General features: G+C 37.0%; 1 protein-coding gene across 1 annotated transcript in view; it reads right to left on the bottom strand.

Annotated features, from left to right (window-relative positions):
• The window catches only part of EHBP1L1 (EH domain binding protein 1 like 1), a 333,907-nt gene that overhangs the window by 177,576 nt on the left and 134,466 nt on the right, over positions 1–21,865 (bottom strand). Inside the window, exons 6-7 of the mRNA XM_053689234.1 lie at positions 3,445–3,581; positions 1,990–2,025 (exon numbers count right to left, since the gene is read on the bottom strand). Of these exons, the coding sequence (XP_053545209.1) occupies positions 1,990–2,025; positions 3,445–3,581 (173 nt within the window). The remainder of the gene's footprint in view (positions 1–1,989; positions 2,026–3,444; positions 3,582–21,865) is intronic.

The following is a 21,865-nucleotide window of genomic DNA, read 5'->3' as shown; positions in this document are numbered from 1 at the left end:
ATATATATGTATATACACATAGTAACACATAAATATATATGAATATACACATAGTAACACATACATATATATGTATATACACATAATAACACATAAATATATATGTATATACACATACTAACACATTAATATATATGTATATACACATAATAACACATAAATATATATGTATATACACATACTAACACATAAATATATATGTATATACACATAGTAACACATAAATATATATGTATATACACATAGTAACACATAAATATATATATATATACACATACTAACACATAAATATATATGTATATACACATAGTAACACATAAATATATATGTATATACACATAATAACACATAAATATATATATGTATATACACATAATAACACATAAATATATATGTATATACACATATTAACACATAAATATATATGTATATACACATAGTAACACATAAATATATATGTATATACACATAATAACACATAAATATATATGTATATACACATAGTAACACATAAATATATATGTATATACACATAATAACACATAAATATATATGTATATACACATAGTAACACATAAATATATATGTATATACACATAATAACACATAAATATATATGTATATACACATAGTAACACATAAATATATATGTATATACACATAGTAACACATAAATATATATGTATATACACATAGTAACACATAAATATATATGTATATACACATAGTAACACATAAATATATATGTATATACACATAGTAACACATAAATATATATGTATATACACATAGTAACACATAAATATATCTGTATATACACATAGAACACATAAATATATATGTATATACACATAGTATCACATAAATATATATGTATATACACATACTAACACATAAATATATATATGTATATACACATAATAACACATAAATATATATGTATATACACATAGTAACACATAAATATATATGTATATACACATAGTAACACATAAATATATATATGTATATACACATAATAACACATAAATATATATGTATATACACATAGTAACACATAAATATATATGTATATACACATACTAACACATAAATTTATATGTATATACACATAATAACACATAAATATATATGTATATACACATAGTAACACATGAATATATATGTATATACACATAGTAACACATAAATATATATGTATATACACATAGTAACACATAAATATATATGTATATACACATAGTAACACATAAATATATATGTATATACACATACTAACACATAAATATATATGTATATACACATAGTAACACATAAATATATATGTATATACAGTAAGCATATACATATATATTTACAGGGAACACACAGTTCCCATAGACCGCAATGTAAAGGAACTTTTCAGTGCTGTTTTTTTTTTGGTTTTTTTTTAAACAAGCTTTATTGTAAGAAAGAGTACCATACAACAATGGCAGTAATAAAAGATACATTGACAATTATTGTTCTGTAATGGATGTGTAATACCCCTGCCGTGTCGTACGGCTTTAGTCCTTGATAAATTCATCATAATATAGTCCAGTATCTTTAGGATAGAGGTGGGATTGGAATTCCATGATTTTGAGCTTGTTATACAACAGTTTTCATTTTTATGACAAGAACAACATTGGTATTCTTAATAATAACTCTAAGGGGTAGATTTATGAAAGTGCGAGCGGACATGATATGATGTAGCGCATTTATCATTGCACCAGCAGTTCTTGTGAAGCATTGTGAAGCATTGACTGCGTTTCCCTTCTTCTGTTTTAGTGCAGTAATTTTATTAAAAAATAAAGATGCTACAATTATTATTTTTTTAATAAAATACATGAATGGACTTCTATTAGTGTCTTTTTATCGTTGCATACTAATATAAATACACCATTGACAGGCACATGACCATGTTAAACAAGAGGAGAAGGGTAAAAAGAGAAAGGCAGAGAGACAGTTTACCTGAGAAGACTTCGGAAATTATGTTTTTAACATAACCTAGAGAAAAGAGAGCACAGAGAGAGATAAAAGAAAGGTTTTAAAGAAAAGATAAAAAGTGCGATAAAGAAAAGAGACAGAAAAGTAACATGACTGAAATTATTTTCTTTTGGAAGCTGTTACTGTTGGGGTAAAACCCGTTACAAGGTAGAAAGTGACCGGTTGAGGGATATGTGGTCACACAAGGGTCACAATTATCTCAAATTTACTGGATGAAATGTGACAAACATGGCTGACACTCACAGGGACTGCCATCAAGAAATTATTGAAATAAGGGGCTGGCCTATGATATACGAGGTGCTCCCCATAGGAAGTAATGACGTTTCCTGGAAAGGGGAACTTCTCTAGGGAGGGGGAAGTTAGCAGAGGACACAGTATAAAAACTAAATACTGCAGCTAATACACATCAGATTACACTGCTGTCAGTGTACAGTAACTTAATGTTGTCGCTATTTTTGTATGCATGTGTTTTCTGTTAGGTTAATAAGCGTTTTTCCGTATTTGACACATTTTCGACTACTCTTTTTTAGTTAGCAAGATAAAACAGCAAGATCTGCAGGTGAAAAATGTTTAGTTTAGAGAATATGCCAGACCTTAAAGGGACATAAAAATCCCAAATTTTTTCTTTCATGATTCAGAGAGACAATACAATTTTCCACTTTACTTCTATTATCAAATTTGCTTCGTTCTCTTGTTATTCTTTGAGATACCTAGGTAGATGTCTGAAGCACCACATGACAGGAAATAGTGCTCCCCTCTAGTGCTCTTGCAAAACTCCTGCCATATAGTGTTCCAGACAAGTGCCCCCTCCCAAACTTACCTTCCTGCTTTTCAACAAAGGATAACAAAAAAACAAAGAAACATAGGTTATAAAAATACATTGGAAAGTTGTTTAAAATTGTATTTTCTATATGAATCATGAATAAAAACAATGGGGTTTTATTTCCCTTTAAGTAGAAATTTCAGCTGTGAACACGGAAGTCCCCAAACAGAGGTTAGGAAACTCATTTCACAATAAGGATAACATTATGCTTTGTAAGTATGGATTTCACAGCATTTGTTTTTTTGCATGCGCGGTTAGTTTAATTAAATATCAACTGCGTGCATTAAATTTAAAGTTATTTCTGTGTAATTTCAACACAAATTTTCCATTAAATACAATTTTTTGCAGAACAATTTTTTTTAATGCGATTTAACTTTTTTTTCAAAATTTAATTAATTAAATTTTTAAATTATGATTTTTGTAAGCCCTATTGTAATGTGTGAGTGACCTGTTGTCCTCAAGATAAAAACTGCCTTGATAGAATTCCTCTACAGGCTTCATAGTACTGGTCAGATTCCTTAGAATATCTCAGAAGCCCAGAGAACTTTAGATAACTGCGCTAAAAGTGTCTGAAGTCGTTAAGGGGGATAGTTCACCTCGATAAATATTCCCTAGAGGATTCCTGCCGGGTCGTGGCTTCTCGTCATCTTCATCATCATTAAAGTCATCGAGATCAGCGATATCAGTGGGCTTCAGACTCAGAAGGCTGGCAATGCTTTGCATATCATCATCACTGAAGAAAAGGACCAAAGATCAGAAATGTAACCACATCACCGTATGAAAAAACACGGGGTGCTTTACAATGCATTAAACTCACTGTTTTAAAGGCATTTTCCTATTTCAGAGCAAACACCAATTGAAAACTTCCATGAGTATGTATATGAAACCAATCAGAGCCCAGATAAAAATGTGCTTGTGCAGTGCTGTAAACATTCACTGTGCTTGTAGAAATGCATACAGAAAGAAAGGCGCTCTACCAGGGACGAACAACAGCTTGGTAGCTTGTCCTATGGCGACTTAAAAACCCAGAAGCAGCCTCTTTTAGCCCAGTTGTGCTTTTCGCAGAGAAGAACTTTCCTGTATACAATAATGTACAGTATAGGTACTGAAGAATGCAAAACACGCTTAAGTCTCTGGTGAGTGGGAAAAGCACGATTAGAGGAAATCTAAGCAGCTTAATTACTTTACACTATGCTTAATCAGACATAATAAGGGGATTTAGTGTTTAAAGCTGATTTAATTATCATAAGAATAAACAATAATAGGTTTTAACACAATCAGACAATAAATAATTGTTTACACCAATAAAAACACAAACCCAATAGGACCACAGAACCAAGGACATTAGTAATGCAGTGATTGGTCTTTATAGATCCCGGCCATGTGGATCCAAGAACCTTAAAGGGATATTCCAGCCAAAATTGGAAACCACAAAGGTGCATTTCGGTATTGAACAGAAGCATTTTTGTAATATACATTCATTAGCAAAAATGCTTCTAATAAAAGCTTTAGCTGTTTCAAACGTGTATTTAAGTATGCACCGTGCACCAGCATTTTACACAAGGCACTTACTCAGAGAGCCTAAAATGCTTGTACCATCTGGTAATGACTCAAAATGTTAACACTAAAACAGTGATAACTAGAAGCATTTTTGCCAATACCTGTATATTGCAAATAAGCTTCTATTTAAAGATGCAATAAATCTATGTGCATTTAAATTTTGACTGGAATGTCCCTTTAACTACATAGTCTATGATACAGATACATTATCCTTACTATTACTACAATTAGTGCAGAAACCAAATCATTACCGTACTGAACCTACACACAAAACAGTGAAAACTAAGGTGTTAATTGTGTTCATCTGGACATTAGCTGTTAAAAACAACTGTTGGTAAAAATAACACCATATGGCAGTTTACAAAGCTGTTGGACTTTCATTTGGGTTCGGCATACCAAACTAGAAACGATCATTTGTGCACAGTTCACACTGAGCTCATTAATAGCTTGTTGTGTGCAGCCGTTAATGGCATCAGATTTTTAGAGCCCCTGGAAATTTGACCTAAGTGTTACAAAGTTATCATCACCACTGTAAACTACACCTAAGTGTCCTAAAGTTATCACCACTGGAAACTAGACCTAAGTGTCCTAAAGTTATCATCACCACTGGAAACTAGACCTAAGTGTCCTAAAGTTATAATCACCGCTGTAAACTAGACCTAAGTGTCCTAAAGTTATCATCACCACTGAAAAATAGACCTAAGTGTCCTAAAGTTATCATCACCACTGGAAACTAGACCTAAGTGTCCTAAAGTTATCATCACCACTGGAAACTATACCTAAGTGTCCTAAAGTTATCATCACCGCTGTAAACTAGACCTAAGTGTCCTAAAGTTATCATCACCACTGAAAAATAGACCTAAGTTTTACAAAGTTATCATCACCACTGAAAACTACACTTAAGTGTTATAACGTTATCACCACTGGAGACTAGACCTGAGTGTTATAAAGTTAGCACCACTGGAGGCTAGACCCGAGTGTTATAAAGTTATCACCACTGGAGACTAGACCTGAGTGTTATAAAGTTATCACCACTGGAGACTAGACCTGAGTGTTATAAAGTTATCACCACTGGAGACTAGACCTGAGTGTTATAAAGTTATCACCACTGGAGACTAGACCCGAGTGTTATAAAGTTATCATTATCACTGGAAACTAGACTTATGTGTAATAAAGTTATCACAATCACTGGAAACTACACTTAAGTGTTATAAAGTTATCACCACTAGAGACTAGACCTAAGTTTTACAAAGTTACCATCACCACTGAAAACTACACTTAAGTGTTATAACGTTATCACCACTAGAGACTAGACCTGAGTGTTATAAAGTTAGCACCACTGGAGGCTAGACCCGAGTGTTATAAAGTTATCACCACTGGAGACTAGATCTGAGTGTTACAAAGTTATCATTATCACTGGAAACTAGACTTATGTGTAATAAAGTTATCACCATCACTGGAAACTAGACCTAAGTGTCCTAAAGTTATTATCACCACTGGAAAATAGACCTAAGTGTTACAAAGTTATCATCACCACTGGAAACTAGACTTAAGTGTTATAAAGTTATCAGCACTGGAAACTAGACCTGAGTGTTATAAAGTTATCAAGAAAAGGAAAGTGTGGAGTGATATGTAGATAGGACTCAACTAGCTTCCCCAAATCTGATATGCTCCCAATATCAGATGTATAGAAATGTGCAAGTAGTGATGGGTGTGGGGAGCGCTCTAAAAGAGCTGTGAGTATAAACTATGATTTGAAGTGTGTATACACTGTGATAGAATGTGTATGGATTTACCAAATATAATTTCTTTGAATAAATATAATTACTTTGAATCATAAATTTTTGTGTGGTTCTGGTGTTATATAGTGTCTCTCCAAAAAATGTGAACAAATAAACAATCAAAAACAAAACGTTGATTCTTAAAATTCTTCAAGGACAATTTTATAAAATCCTTCTATTTATTCAAAATGTGTATGCTCGGTGTATTATCACTGTACCTTTAGATAAATTGATGTGCCTCTAAATAAATTGATACACAAATTGTGCTTCAAAATGGATAGACCAACAAATCGTTATGAATTTGAAACGTGATGAATTTAAAACGTGATGAATTTAAATGAATAAACAAACAAATCGTGATGAAAAAAATTACTTAACTTCTAGATGAATAAACAAACAAATCGTGATAAATTTAAAAAACTTTACTAAGATAAAAAACAGTATAAGATCGTTTCAATCGTATTTTATGGTTATACCATACAATGAATCTGTTTAGAGCATGTGGGGGTACATCTTTATCGTAAAACAATGCTAAAAGTTCGGATTTTTAATCCTTATGGTGGAAGTTCGGATTTGTAATCCTTATGGTTTTCTTAAGTTGTGGCCACAACCAATTTTAAAACAGTTAAAATCCAAATGTAGTACTGTGCTGTTGTTAATTTTGCAGTTTATTCTCCCCCTAACCGGACCTCTGATATTCCTTACCTCCGTGTTTTCTTTGTATTACCTTGGGTTCTGGGAAGAGTGCTTTTTGTAAGTAGGTCGAGTTCTCCAAGCGGCTTTGCCGCTGTTTGAATTTCCTCCGCAACTACTTCCTACCCTGATGTGCGTGTGACGTTGACGTTGTACACGGAGGACCAATCAGGCAACCGGATCGTGGGGGGAGTGTTTCTTGTACTGGAGCCAATCTTTCCACACTCGATGTCAGGTTTTCTACGCGTTTCAGCGCCGTAACTTGCGCCTTTATCAAGACTGTCAAGATACAGTCTTGATAAAGGCGCAAGTTACGGCGCTGAAACGCGTAGAAAACCTGACATCGAGTGTGGAAAGATTGGCTCCAGTACAAGAAACACTCCCCCCACGATCCGGTTGCCTGATTGGTCCTCCGTGTACAACGTCAACGTCACACGCACATCAGGGTAGGAAGTAGTTGCGGAGGAAATTCAAACAGCGGCAAAGCCGCTTGGAGAACTCGACCTACTTACAAAAAGCACTCTTCCCAGAACCCAAGGTAATACAAAGAAAACACGGAGGTAAGGAATATCAGAGGTCCGGTTAGGGGGAGAATAAACTGCAAAATTAACAACAGCACAGTACTACATTTGGATTTTAACTGTTTTAAAATTGGTTGTGGCCACAACTTAAGAAAACCATAAGGATTACAAATCCGAACTTCCACCATAAGGATTAAAAATCCGAACTTTTAGCATTGTTTTACGATAAAGATGTACCCCCACATGCTCTAAACAGATTCATTGTATGGTATAACCATAAAATACGATTGAAACGATCTTATACTGTTTTTTATCTTAGTAAAGTTTTTTAAATTTATCACGATTTGTTTGTTTATTCATCTAGAAGTTAAGTCATTTTTTTCATCACGATTTGTTTGTTTATTCATTTAAATTCATCACGTTTTAAATTCATCACGTTTCAAATTCATAACGATTTGTTGGTCTATCCATTTTGAAGCACAATTTGTGTATCAATTTATTTAGAGGCACATCAATTTATCTAAAGGTACAGTGATAATACACCGAGCATACACATTTTGAATAAATAGAAGGATTTTATAAAATTGTCCTTGAAGAATTTTAAGAATCAACGTTTTGTTTTTGATTGTTTATTTGTTCACATTTTTTGGAGAGACACTATATAACACCAGAACCACACAAAAATTTATGATTCAAAGTAATTATATTTATTCAAAGAAATTATATTTGGTAAATCCATACACATTCTATCACAGTGTATACACACTTCAAATCATAGTTTATACTCACAGCTCTTTTAGAGCGCTCCCCACACCCATCACTACTTGCACATTGTTATAAAGTTATCATTATCACTGGAAACTAGACCTAAGTGTTATAAAGTTATCACCATCACTGGAAACTAGACCTAAGTGTTATAAAGTTATCACCATCACTGGAAACTAGACCTGAGTGTTACAAAGTTATCATCACCACTGGAAACTATACTTATGTGTTATAAAGTTATCATTATCACTGGAAACTAGACCTAAGTGTTATAAAGTTATCACCACCACTGGAAACTAGACCTGAGTGTTACAAAGTTATCATCACCACTGGAAACTAGACTTATGTGTTATAAAGTTATCACCATCACTGAAAACTAGACCTAAGTGTTATAAAGTTATCACCACCACTGGAAACTAGACCTGAGTGTTAGAAAATTATCACCATCACTGGAAACTAGACATAAGTGTTATAAAGTTATCACCACTAGAGGCTAGACCTAAGTGTTATAAAGTTATCACCACTGGAGGCTAGACCTAAGTGTTATAAAGTTAGCAACATCACTGGAAACTAGACCTAAGTGTTATAAAGTTATCACCACTGGAGGCTAGACCTAAGTGTTACAAAGTTATCACCATCACTGGAAACTAGACCTAAGTGTTATAAAGTTATCACCACTGGAGGCTAGACCTAAGTGTTACAAAGTTATCACCATCACTGGAAACTAGACCTAAGTGTTATACAGTTATCACCACTGGAGGCTAGACCTAAGTGTTATAAAGTTATCACCATCACTGGAAACTAGACCTAAGTGTTATACAGTTATCACCACTGGAGGCTAGACCTGAGTGTTACAAAGTTATCGCCATCACTGGAAACTAGACCTAAGTGTTATAAAGTTATCACCACTGGAGGCTAGACCTGAGTTTTATAAAGTTATCACCATCACTGGAAACTAGACCTAAGTGTTATAAAGTTATCACCACTGGAGGCTAGACCTGAGTATTATAAAGTTATCACCATCACTGGAAACTAGACCTAAGTGTTATAAAGTTATCACCACTGGAGGCTAGACCTGAGTGGTATAAAGTTATCACCACCACTGGAAACTAGACCTAAGTGTTATAAAGTTATCACCACTGGAGGCTAGACCTGAGTGTTATAAAATTATCACCACTGGAGGCTAGACCTAAGTGTTATAAAGTTATCCCCACTGGAGGCTAGACTTAAGTGTTATAAAGTTATAACCATCACTGGAAACTAGACCTAAGTGTTATAAAGTTATCACCATCACTGGAAACTAGACCTGAGTGTTATAAAGTTATCACCATCACTGGAAACTAGACCTAAGTGTTATAAAGTTATGACCATCACTGGAAACTAGACCTAGGTGTTATAAAGTTATCACCACTGGAGGCTAGACCTAAGTGTTATAAAGTTATCACCAATAGAGGCTAGACCTGAGTGTTATAAAGTTATCACCTCTGGAGGCTAGACCTAAGTGTTATAAAGTTATCACCATCACTGGAAAATAGACCTAAGTGTTATAAAGTTATCACCACTGGAGGCTAGACCTAGGTGTTATAAAGTTATCGCCACTGGATGCTAGACCTGAGTGTTATAAAGTAATCACCACTGGAGGCTAGACCTAAGTGTTATAAAGTTATCACCATCACTGGAAAATAGACCTAAGTGTTACAAAGTTATCATCACCACTCAAAACTACACTTAAGTGTTATAAAGTTATCACCACTGGAGACTAGACCTGAGTGTTATAAAGTTATCACCATCACTGGAAACTAGACCTAAGTGTTATAAAGTTATGACCATCACTGGAAACTAGACCTAAGTGTTATAAAGTTATCATCACCACTCAAAACTACACTTAAGTGTTATAAAGTTATCACCACTGGAGACTAGACCTGAGTGTTATAAAGTTAGCATTATCACTGGAAATTAGACTTATGTGTAATAAAGTTACCACCATCACTGGAAACTAGACCTGAGTGTTACAAAGTTATCATCACCACTGGAAACTAGACCTGAGTGTTATAAAGTTATCACCATCACTGGAAACTAGACCTAAGTGTTATAAAGTTATGACCATCACTGGAAACTAGACCTAAGTGTTATAAAGTTATCACCACTGGAGGCTAGACCTGAGTGTTATAAAGTTATCACCATCACTGGAAACTAGACCTAAGTGTTATAAAGTTATCACCATCACTGGAAACTAGACCTAAGTGTTATAAAGTTATCACCATCACTGGAAACTAGACCTAAGTGTTATAAAGTTATACAATATATAATAAAGATAGAAAAAATACCAGGGTATATAAGATTACCCTAGAACAGCAAGGGATAAATAAACGGCACACATAAGAGACTTTCAAAAATTTATTAATAATAAGTTCCCAAAATACACTTCAGTATATAGCAATATCTTATCTGTCAATTTCAGTCACCACTAAAGACAGCAAAATCTAAAACATTTAAAGTGCACTGAGACCTAATTCTTTCCCTATACTATAAATCTCAGAAAAAACATCATAAACAATCAGGGGTTAGCCAGAAAACTTATGTTTATAATGAATTGTACATAGAATCTAATGTTTATAAGACATATATAGTAGGTAGGAAAAATACATGTTATATATATGGCTGCAGTCCAAACAGGGGTGAACTATATTGTATATAGAAAAGCGCTTTTTTCCTTTTTGGTATATACCAGGGAATCTCCTCTTAAGGCAAATGGATATGCCGCAGTTAGTGCTGCTGTATAGGGAGTCTCTAGCAAGTATAGCAATTCAGTTGGAAAACACAGCATATACTTAGCTTAAGTCCTCCGGTTTTTGTTGCTTCCACTTTTCTTCTGCTTGCAAGCACCTGTGATGATTGCTTGGCGTGTGACGTCAACAGACAGTGGGAGTGGTGTAGCGTCACCAGGGACTGTGAGTGGCTGTAAACGGAAGGATCCAGTTGAATCAATCTTTACGTTGTCAGTTTTGCCAAGAGCTTTGACAAAAGGCTGTATCACAATGTTATATGTATGTTCACCTATCGTATAGGCACATCTTCCATTGCACTCCAATAGCACACTCCTCAAACCACTTACTCCACTGTCGGAGTCACACCAGGAAAATTCGTAGCTCACTTGAAATGTACAGCTGCATGTATAGAGCCAAAATGTCTCTGAAGAAACATGAGATTCAGGGAATAGGTCTAGTCAGGTGCACTAGAAATTCTGGCCCACGGTACATTCGACAGGTACCTGGGTTCTCATAAACACATAGTGCCAACGCACGTTTCTCCCCCACCTCCAGTATGTGTTACAGGGGATCATCAGGGCATATAGAGTCCTCAATGGACTTCCTCTTTTATGCAGATATCTAATTGCTTACAGGTGTTTTTTCCCAAGTATCCTTGCAACACCTTAAAGCTGTATCACTTTTAACCCTGTATCAAAAAGCCTCTCAAAACTCAAAATTGTGTTAGAAAGTAATAGCTACATATATGTTGGTTCAACCTAATTCCTGGTTACCCCCAATACTTTCAATTACACAACAGAAGAGAGATAGAAATTACTCTCTATCCTGGCGCACACTTCAAACAGATGTTTATTATATTTAAAACGAATGAAAATTTATAAAAAGTGGACAAATTCAAGCTTATCATTTAAACCTTTTGGGAACCTAGTTCCCAGTCTGTAGATCCATTTCGCCTCTTTTTGCAGGAGGACCCTATCATTATTGCCACCACGTCCATTTGTGATGCCTTTATCTATTATGATAAATTTCAATGAATCTACATTTTTATTATGTACATTACAAAAATGCCTAGCAACGTTAGTTTCTCTGGAGTGGAGAATATCGTCTCTGTGCTCCTGTACTCGGTCCTTCACCAATCTTTTCGTTTTTCCAACATAGAAGACCGGACAGGAGCACCGCAGTTGAAAACTGTCATTAAATCAAGAAAATTGTCCACTTTTTATAAATTTTCATTCGTTTTAAATATAATAAACATCTGTTTGAAGTGTGCGCCAGGATAGAGAGTAATTTCTATCTCTCTTCTGTTGTGTAATTGAAAGTATTGGGGGTAACCAGGAATTAGGTTGAACCAACATATATGTAGCTATTACTTTCTAACACAATTTTGAGTTTTGAGAGGCTTTTTGATACAGGGTTAAAAGTGATACAGCTTTAAGGTGTTGCAAGGATACTTGGGAAAAAACACCTGTAAGCAATTAGATATCTGCATAAAAGAGGAAGTCCATTGAGGACTCTATATGCCCTGATGATCCCCTGTAACACATACTGGAGGTGGGGGAGAAACGTGCGTTGGCACTATGTGTTTATGAGAACCCAGGTACCTGTCGAATGTACCGTGGGCCAGAATTTCTAGTGCACCTGACTAGACCTATTCCCTGAATCTCATGTTTCTTCAGAGACATTTTGGCTCTATACATGCAGCTGTACATTTCAAGTGAGCTACGAATTTTCCTGGTGTGACTCCGACAGTGGAGTAAGTGGTTTGAGGAGTGTGCTATTGGAGTGCAATGGAAGATGTGCCTATACGATAGGTGAACATACATATAACATTGTGATACAGCCTTTTGTCAAAGCTCTTGGCAAAACTGACAATGTAAAGATTGATTCAACTGGATCCTTCCGTTTACAGCCACTCACAGTCCCTGGTGACGCTACACCACTCCCACTGTCTGTTGACGTCACACGCCAAGCAATCATCACAGGTGCTTGCAAGCAGAAGAAAAGTGGAAACAACAAAAACCGGAGGACTTAAGCTAAGTATATGCTGTGTTTTCCAACTGAATTACTATACTTGCTAGAGACTCCCTATACAGCAGCACTAACTGCGGCATATCCATTTGCCTTAAGAGGAGATTCCCTGGTATATACCAAAAAGGAAAAAAGCGCTTTTCTATATACAATATAGTTCACCCCTGTTTGGACTGCAGCCATATATATAACATGTATTTTGCCTACCTACTATATATGTCCTATAAACATTAGATTCTATGTACAATTCGTTATAAACATAAGTTTTCTGGCTAACCCCTGATTGTTTATGATGTTTTTTCTGAGATTTATAGTATAGGGAAAGAATTAGGTCTCAGTGCACTTTAAATGTTTTAGATTTTGCTGTCTTTAGTGGTGACTGAAATTGACAGATAAGATATTGCTATATACTGAAGTGTATTTTGGGAACTTATTATTAATAAATTTTTGAAAGTCTCTTATGTGTGCCGTTTATTTATCCCTTGCTATTCTAGGGTAATCTTATATACCCTGGTATTTTTTCTATCTTTATTATATATTGTATATTTACTATAAGGGTGGCACCATTTAGAGCAAATTAGCAATATTACCTACTCTCTCACACCCCCTACATTTTTTTGTTATAAAGTTATCATCACCACTGGAAACTAGACCTGAGTGTTATAAAGTTATCACCACCACTGGAAACTAGACCTAAGTGTTATAAAGTTATCACCACCACTGGAAACTAGACCTGAGTGTTATAAAGATATCACCACTGGAGGCTAGACCTAAGTGTTATAAAGTTATCACCATCACTGGAAACTAGACCTAAGTGTTATAAAGTTATCACCACTGGAGGCTAGACCTGAGTGTTATAAAGTTATCACCATCACTGAAAAGTAGACCTGAGTGTTATAAAGTTATCACCATCACTGGAAACGAGACCTAAGTGTTATAAAGTTATCACCACTGGAGGCTAGACCTGAGTGTTATAAAGTTATCACCATCACTGGAAACTAGACCTGAGTGTTATAAAGTTATCACCATCACTGGAAAATAGACCTAAGTGTTATAAAGTTATCACCACTGGAGGCTAGACCTACGTGTTATAAAGTTATGTCATGACCCAGCCTGGAATTGAACCTGGGACCTGTTTCTATTTCTGCTGCTGTTCTTTCCCAGCCTGTTGTCTTGCCTCTCTGCCACCAGATGGCTTGATCACAGGCTAAGAATATTGGGTTTTTCGGTTTGCTGCAACTTTGGCTCTCTGGCTTCACCTACTTACCAGCTGAAACAAACCAGATAATCGGTAGCCTGCTATATCTGGGAGGTTTGCTGGCAGTTCTGGGCCTTGACATTGAGTGTTATACTCTGAAAGAACCTCTGGTCCTGTTTCCTGAGTGAAATACAGATTTGTTGGATTTCCTGGTTCCTGATTTCTGCTTCATTTCCTGACTACTCTTCTGGATATTCCCTTGGCACTGTGTTTCGTTTTTGGACTGATTTCCTGGCAATTGATCTTGCCTAATTCTCTATTTCCTAAAGACTGACTCAGGTACTTTTGCTTGCTTGTTACCTGATACTATAGAGTTCCAGTTTGCAGTCTATGCAAGTTTCCTGTTTGTTACTACAGTGTTCCAGTCTACAGCATATGCAAGTATCCTGTATGTTATTACAAAGCGCAGCATTCCTGCCTGTTATTACACAGTTCCAGTCTACAGCATATGCAAGTATCCTGCCTGTTATTACAAAGCTTTGCATTCCTGCCTGTTATTACACAGTTCCAGTCTACAGCATATGCAAGTATCCTGCCTGTTATACAAAGCACTGCATTCCTGCCTGTTATTACACAGTTCCAGTCTACAGCATATGCAAGTATCTTGCCTGTTATGCAAAGCACTGCATTCCTGCCTGTTATTATACAGTTCCAGTCTACAGCATATGCAAGTATCCTGCCTGTTATACAAAGCTCTGCATTCCTGCCTGTTATTACACAGTTCCAGTCTACAGCATATGCAAGTATCCTGCCTGTTATACAAAGCACTGCATTCCTGCCTGTTATTACACAGTTCCAGTCTACAGCATATGCAAGTATCCTGCCTGTTATACAAAGCACTGCATTCCTGCCTGTTATTACACAGTTCCAGTCTACAGAATATGCAAGTATCCTGCCTGTTATACAAAGCGCTGCATTCCTGCCTGTTATTACACAGTTCCAGTCTACAGCATATGCAAGTATCCTGCCTGTTATTACAAAGCACTGCATTCCAGCCTGTTATTACACAGTTCCAATCTACAGCATATGCAAGTATCCTGTCTGTTATTACATAGATCTGTATTCCTATCTAATACTACAGCCTATAGACATTGCCCTGCATATCTCTGCATTGCTAATTATCCTATAAATAAAACCATCACCTTTATTTCCTAAAACCTTGTACCTGTTTAATTATGCCAAAAAGGAAAGACACACGCAGACAAAACACAACTTTAACCCCAGAACCTGACACCTCTGCACAACAGCTCCCACCTCCTGAACCTGCTCCCTTGCAGAGTATGACAAGTTATCACCACTGGAGCCTAGACCTGAATGTTATAAAGTTATCACCATCACTGGAAATTAGACCTGAGTGTTATAAAGTTATCATTATCATTGGAAACTAGACCTAAGTGTTATAACGTTATCACCATCACTGGAAACTAGACCTCAGTGTTATAAAGTTATCACCATCACTGGAAACTAGACCTAAGTGTTATAAAGTTATCGCCACTGGAGGCTAGACCTGAGTGTTATAAAGTTATCACCACTGGAGGCTAAACCTAAGTGTTATTAAGTTATCACCATCACTGGAAACTAGACCTGAGTTTTATAAAGTTATCACCATCACTGGAAACTAGACCTAAGTGTTATAAAGTTATCACCATCACTGGAAACTAGACCTAAGTGTTATAAAGTTATCACCATGACTGGAAACTAGACCTAAGTGTTATAAAGTTATCACCACTGGAGGCTAGACCTGAGTGTTAAAGTTATCACCATCGGGGCGGTCCTAGGATCTGTAGTGGCACGCTTGGCGTAGGCGCACATAAGGAGCGCTGAGGCGAGGGACACGCAGGAGAACGCTGTCAGCGGATCCGGCGGAAGAGATCGAGAGACGGGAGACCAGTGCAGAGAGACGGAAGTGGCGTTCGGAATCCACAGCCGACGGCGGACAGTCTCACTCCCTGGCCCCCGCAAGCGGCTAGATCTCTTGCTTGGCAGGATGGGAGGTTGAGGAGAGGCGGCTGAGAGAGAAAACAAGGTAGTGGATATTGGCTTGGCGCACTGATCCCCCCCCGATAGGCAGCAGTAAGTGTTTGTTCCCTCCCAAACTTGCTGATATATTTGTGGGGGAAGGGATTATTTTTGCTCAGCTATTGCCCTCCTCAAGCACTCACATTCTGTGCCGCGAGAGTGGTCACCAATAAGGCGACTTGCTAGGACTTAAGCCATAGATAACATCAATGGCTACTAAAGCCCCAGGAATTTAGGGCTGTGGAATGATAAGGGTTGTCTCCCCCCCCCCCCCATCAGCTATAAGCTTAAGCTCAGAAGTCAAGAATTTAAAGCAGTAAAATTACTAGCACATTATAGCCCAAAAAGCACACTGGAAGAACAGACACCCGGCCATCACAGAAATCAGCGTGCTGGGTTGCTGTTAAAAGGTCCAGCCTGCTCCCAAAGGCACACAGGAGTGCCGCTATGCTTGTGAGTACCACTCTGAAGACTAATTAAGGATATATGTACTGGTTATGATAGAGTCACACATATGTGGTCTGTATTATGTCTCCCTTTCTCATTTATGTACTGGAGGAACACAGATATACTGCGTCTGAGGTCAGCGTGCTGGACTGCTGTAAAAGGTCTAGCTTGCAACAATTGGCACAAGAGAGTGCCGCTGTCTTTGTGAGTACCCTGTAACTACTTTGTACATATTTTATGACTGCCTTTCTATCGGATTTACACAGGGTTCTGTTTTCTTGTCCCCCTTGTATGTTTACTCACACTTGGAAGAACGCCAACATTTTCCAGGAGATAGTCAGCATGCTGAACTGCTGCTAAAGGTTCAGCCCGCATCTACTAGCACACCTGGGTGCCATTGGAACATGTGAGTACCCTGTATGGCCTTAGTCTAGGTCCATGTGGCGCCCCCTTTCTTTTTTGTCCCAACAGAATCGCTGGAGCAGAGATTGAGGAACACTCAGGTCATGGATAAGGACTCTCCTTAAAATCTCAGAGGAAATATCTAGGGGAAGAAAGAATACCTACTTGCTACTAAGTCTATTGGGACATTTGGGACTGTGCTGGCACGGAATCTAATTAAGTATCACACTTATTTTATGCAAGTTTTGAAGGACTGTCAGATTTTTTGTTCTTGTTTATTCACTGATTCAGAGTAATGCACTGTATAACTATTGTATGCTAGTTAGGAAGATAGTATATTGGGGTAAGTCGAATATTTTTTTACACATTAGAATTTATAGCACAATTACACACACAAATAGCCATCTGCTATTGGAAACAGCGGGACATGTTGGATTGAATTTGTTTGGAACCTAATTAAGTATTATACTTTTTTACTTTGTACGGTATATGCACTGAGGGATTATTATACCTATTGTATTCGTTCGCATATCGGTTTTGAATTATGCACTATATACATCAGTCAGGAGGATAGCACTTGGGGGTAAGTTGGGAAAAGGAGGAAAGGAAGAGAAATTGTTATTTTTTTCTTTTTTTCTAAGCTCTGTTTAAATACTAGAATACATATAGTAACTCTGAAGATAAAAGAGGAGAGGGTAGCAGGAGCACTGCAGCTGCTAAAAGGCTAATAAAAAGGAGGATAGTGATAGAGGGAGACATAAGTACTAGGAAGTCATATAGGGAAGGTAGGAACAGTTGTGCCACGTCTCTTATGGATAAATATATCTCAGTGACCTCTGGCATTAAAGCAGTAAATATGACAGGGAGAAGGCAACAAGAGAAAAAGCAACCCAGACGAAGTACAAAACTAAGCTCAGAAACCTCGCAGGAGGTGGGGCCTGATTTGATAACAAATACTGAGTTGTTGAAACAAATGAGCGCACTTTTTATGCCTAAGTTTGATGCTATACAGAACACTATAGAGTCAATATCGCAGGAAACAAAACAAATATTGGCTAGGGTAGGCCTAGTGGAACAGCGCATCTCAGATCTAGAGGACAGGGATATTGAGAAGGATCAGGAATTAATAGGAATACGGAAGCAGGTTAAATTCTTAACTGATAAAGTGGAGGATCTCGAAAACAGATGGAGGAGAAATAACTTGAGAATAATTGGTATATCTGAAACCCTTCTAGAAAAGGATTTGTTACACTTTGCAGCGGTTCAGCTACCCTCTATACTATGTATATCTGAGGGAGAGCAAGCTTTATCAGTTGAACGGGCACATAGGATCAGGGTCTTCAGGCAGCAGGAGGAAGGTAAGGATAGATCTAGACCTATTATTATTATTAAGTACTTAAACTTTCAGGACAAGGTTAAGATACTAAGAGCCTTCAGGCTTCAAAAGAATGTTATGTATCAAAATAAGAAATTTCTCGCTTGAGACCTCCATCAGGAGAAAACAGTGTGCGCCCCTATGCTCTCGCTTAATACAGGAAGGCAGATCAGTTAGGCAATCTGAATATGGAATTGTTAGATAAAGACGAAGGGGGGGGGGAGGGTGAGGGAGGGATGCGTGACAGAGTATGGGTGTATAGGTTACTCTTGTTTTCTCTTTTTTTTTTTTTCCTCTTCCTTCTCCTTTCTCTCGCTTTCTCTCGTTCATGGATTCACCTCCACTGTATAAGCGACAATGACTGGGAAGTATAACATAGGCTCATGGAACGTGGGGGGCTTCACCTCACCGATTAAAAGGAAGATGGTCTTACAATATTTGAATAAACTAAAGGTAGATATAGGTATATTGCAGGAAACACATTTGAATGGTATAGAAAGTCAGAAATTAAGATGGGGATGGGTAGGGGAGGTAGTGTGCGCCCCGGGTAATCGGAGGAAGAAGAGAGTGGCTATTTTGTTCAGGAAGAACATACAATACCAGATTCTCAAAAAGGAAATAGATCCCCATGGCAGGTTCATTATTTTGAAGGTGGAAATTGGGGGAAAAATAATCATACTGTGTAACGTATATATGGTCCAAATGAAAAGAAAGGCCCTTTTGGAACTCGTTGCAAACCAAATTGGCAAGATTAGGACAGAACATTGTAATAGGAGGAGACCTAAATATGGTGGCATCTGAAATTATTGATAGGAAAAGGACGGGGATTAGGGAACAATTGGGAAATAGGGATTCTAGAATTTTTAAAAAACTGTGTTACAACTTGGATTTATTGGATATTTGGAGAAATAACTTCCTGGATACCCAAGAATATACTTGTCTGTCTAAAGCACATAAATCATTCTCGCGGATCGACATGTTTTTAATTAGTAAAAACCTATTCTCTATAGTTCAAAAGATAACAATTACCCCAATTACAATATCGGATCATGCACCAATACTGCTACGTTTACAAAAAACGTTTTTAAACAAAACCGTTACTGTCTCTTTAAATGTTAAACAGGGCACACTTTATTACTGAATATGTGAAAAACTATGAAGGAATTATCCAAACTTTACCAAAATTTCACCACAGTGTCTTAATGCATTCAAAGTATTGCACCCCAATTTTGAAGCTGTTAACCCTTAAAATGCGGAAACCGGAGCCGTTTTGCAATTTAACCCCACTACAGTCCCAGCCACAGCCTTTGCTGCGACTTCACTTATCCCAGGGGGGTATACGATACCAATTCCAGCCTTCTAGAAACGTTTTCTGTGGATTCCAGACCCACACACATGCAGCTGCATGTACTGCACTCAAAAGAAACTGCGCAATAATGGCGCGAAAATGAGGCTCTGCCTACTACAGAGAAAGGCCCTTCCTGACTGGGAAGGTGTCTTGACTAGTGCCTGGCGATAAAAACGTCCCCCAAATATTAAAAAGTTTGAAATCCACTTCAAAACCTTAATAATAACTTAGTTCACTCATACATCCAGACCAAACTGGATTTATGAAAGGTAGAACATTAGTTAAAAATCTCAGGAAGTTGGAGGTAGTGATAAGTTATTGTGACATGACAATCAAAGAAGGCCTATTCTCAGCAAAAGATGCAGCAGTAATAACCATAGATACACAGAAGGCCTTTGATTCTCTGATCTGGGACCATATGTTCATAACACTAGAGAAGTTTGGATTCAGAGGTAACTTTGTAAATGTTCTCTCTATGCTGTACACTGCACCCATAGCTGCGTTAGTTGTCAACTCTATAGTGTCAGATAAATTTTTCTTGCAACGGGGTACAAGGCAGGGGTGTCCCATTTCACCCCTGCTCTTTAATTTATCGTTGGAACCACTGGCTATATATTTTCGGGAAAGGTTGGAGGGAATTGATATTGGTGGCTCTAAAATTCAGCAAGCTATATATGCAGATGATCTCCTCATCTTTAAGCAAAATTTGGAAAATAACTTATACCTGATCATTGATATCCTGGATAGATTTCAGTCCTTTACAGGATTTGCAATCAATAAGGATAAATCGGAAATACTGTGGCTAATAAAGGGTAGAAACCCACCTGCAACTCCGTTTAAAGAGGCAAAAGAATACATTACGTATTTAGGAATTAAGTTTGCATCAGACCCGAGGAACTGGTATAAATTAAATTTTCCAACACTTATTAGTTCCCTCGAGAAAAATATAGAGAAGTGGTTGAACCTACCTCTATCTCTGACTGGTAGAGTTCAGCTAATCAAAATGATTTCACTACCCAAATTTTTATATACATTTCAAGCACTGCCACTTTTATTATTGAAAAAAGATAATTAATAAAAATATAAGACGATTTATTTGGAAGGATAGAAGGTCCAGAATAGCATTTAAACGTATGTGTGCAAGGAAGGAGGGGGGGGACTAGCCATTCCGGATATAGAGGCATATAACATAGCGGCTAATATAAAGTATGTTATCGATTGGTTCCAAGGAACAAACAACTTCTCGATGTATGATGTGGAGGAAGGGCTGGTTGCGCCTTTTTCCCTCAAAGCTCTTGCTCACATGCCCACATCCAAGATCCCTAAAGAGCTAAGACAATTAACAATTATAAATCAGCCAATTAGAGCTTGGAGGAAATTTTGTGCAAAAATAGGCTTTGACTATAGGGCCTCCCCTTATTTAACTATAAGGGGGAACCCAGATTTCCTGGCAGGGTACGATTCGTTAAGATTTGGAACTTGGACGGAGGCAGGGATTAGTTACATGATTCAGTTGGTTAATTTAGAGGAAAATAGAGTGAAAACCTTTGATGAATGTAAATGCGAATTTGGGATTCTCAATTCCCAGTTCTTTGCCTACCTGCAAGTTCGTCATTATGCCGAGCAAATTTTGAAAAGAGCAAATCTGGACTGGCAAAATAAAGTCTTAAAAAATATATTACTTTTATTCAGAATAGGGAAACTCTCTATCTCGCCGATTTATACCTCAATGCTAAGTAATCAAGAGCAGAGTAACGTCAGATACCTCACTTTAATCTGGAAAGACCTTTTTGATAGGGAGTCAGAATCAGAGATACTGACAAGCTCTATTAGGAGGGCAGCCAAAGCCATGAGCGGGGAATACTATAGAGAACAACAATTTAAGATCTTGTATAAATTTTATAGTACTCCCAAGCTGAGATCATATTGGTCTAATGAGAGGGAGACCCTAATATGTGTCAGATGCAAATTTTGCTTAGCAAACCTCATTCACTTGTTATGGTCATGCCCAGTAATACAGAGATTTTGGGGTAAAATTTCATTCTGGGCCTC

This window comes from Bombina bombina, chromosome 7, assembly GCF_027579735.1.
Source record: "Bombina bombina isolate aBomBom1 chromosome 7, aBomBom1.pri, whole genome shotgun sequence".
NCBI lineage: Eukaryota > Metazoa > Chordata > Amphibia > Anura > Bombinatoridae > Bombina > Bombina bombina.
This window is presented reverse-complemented; position numbering and strand designations above follow the sequence as displayed.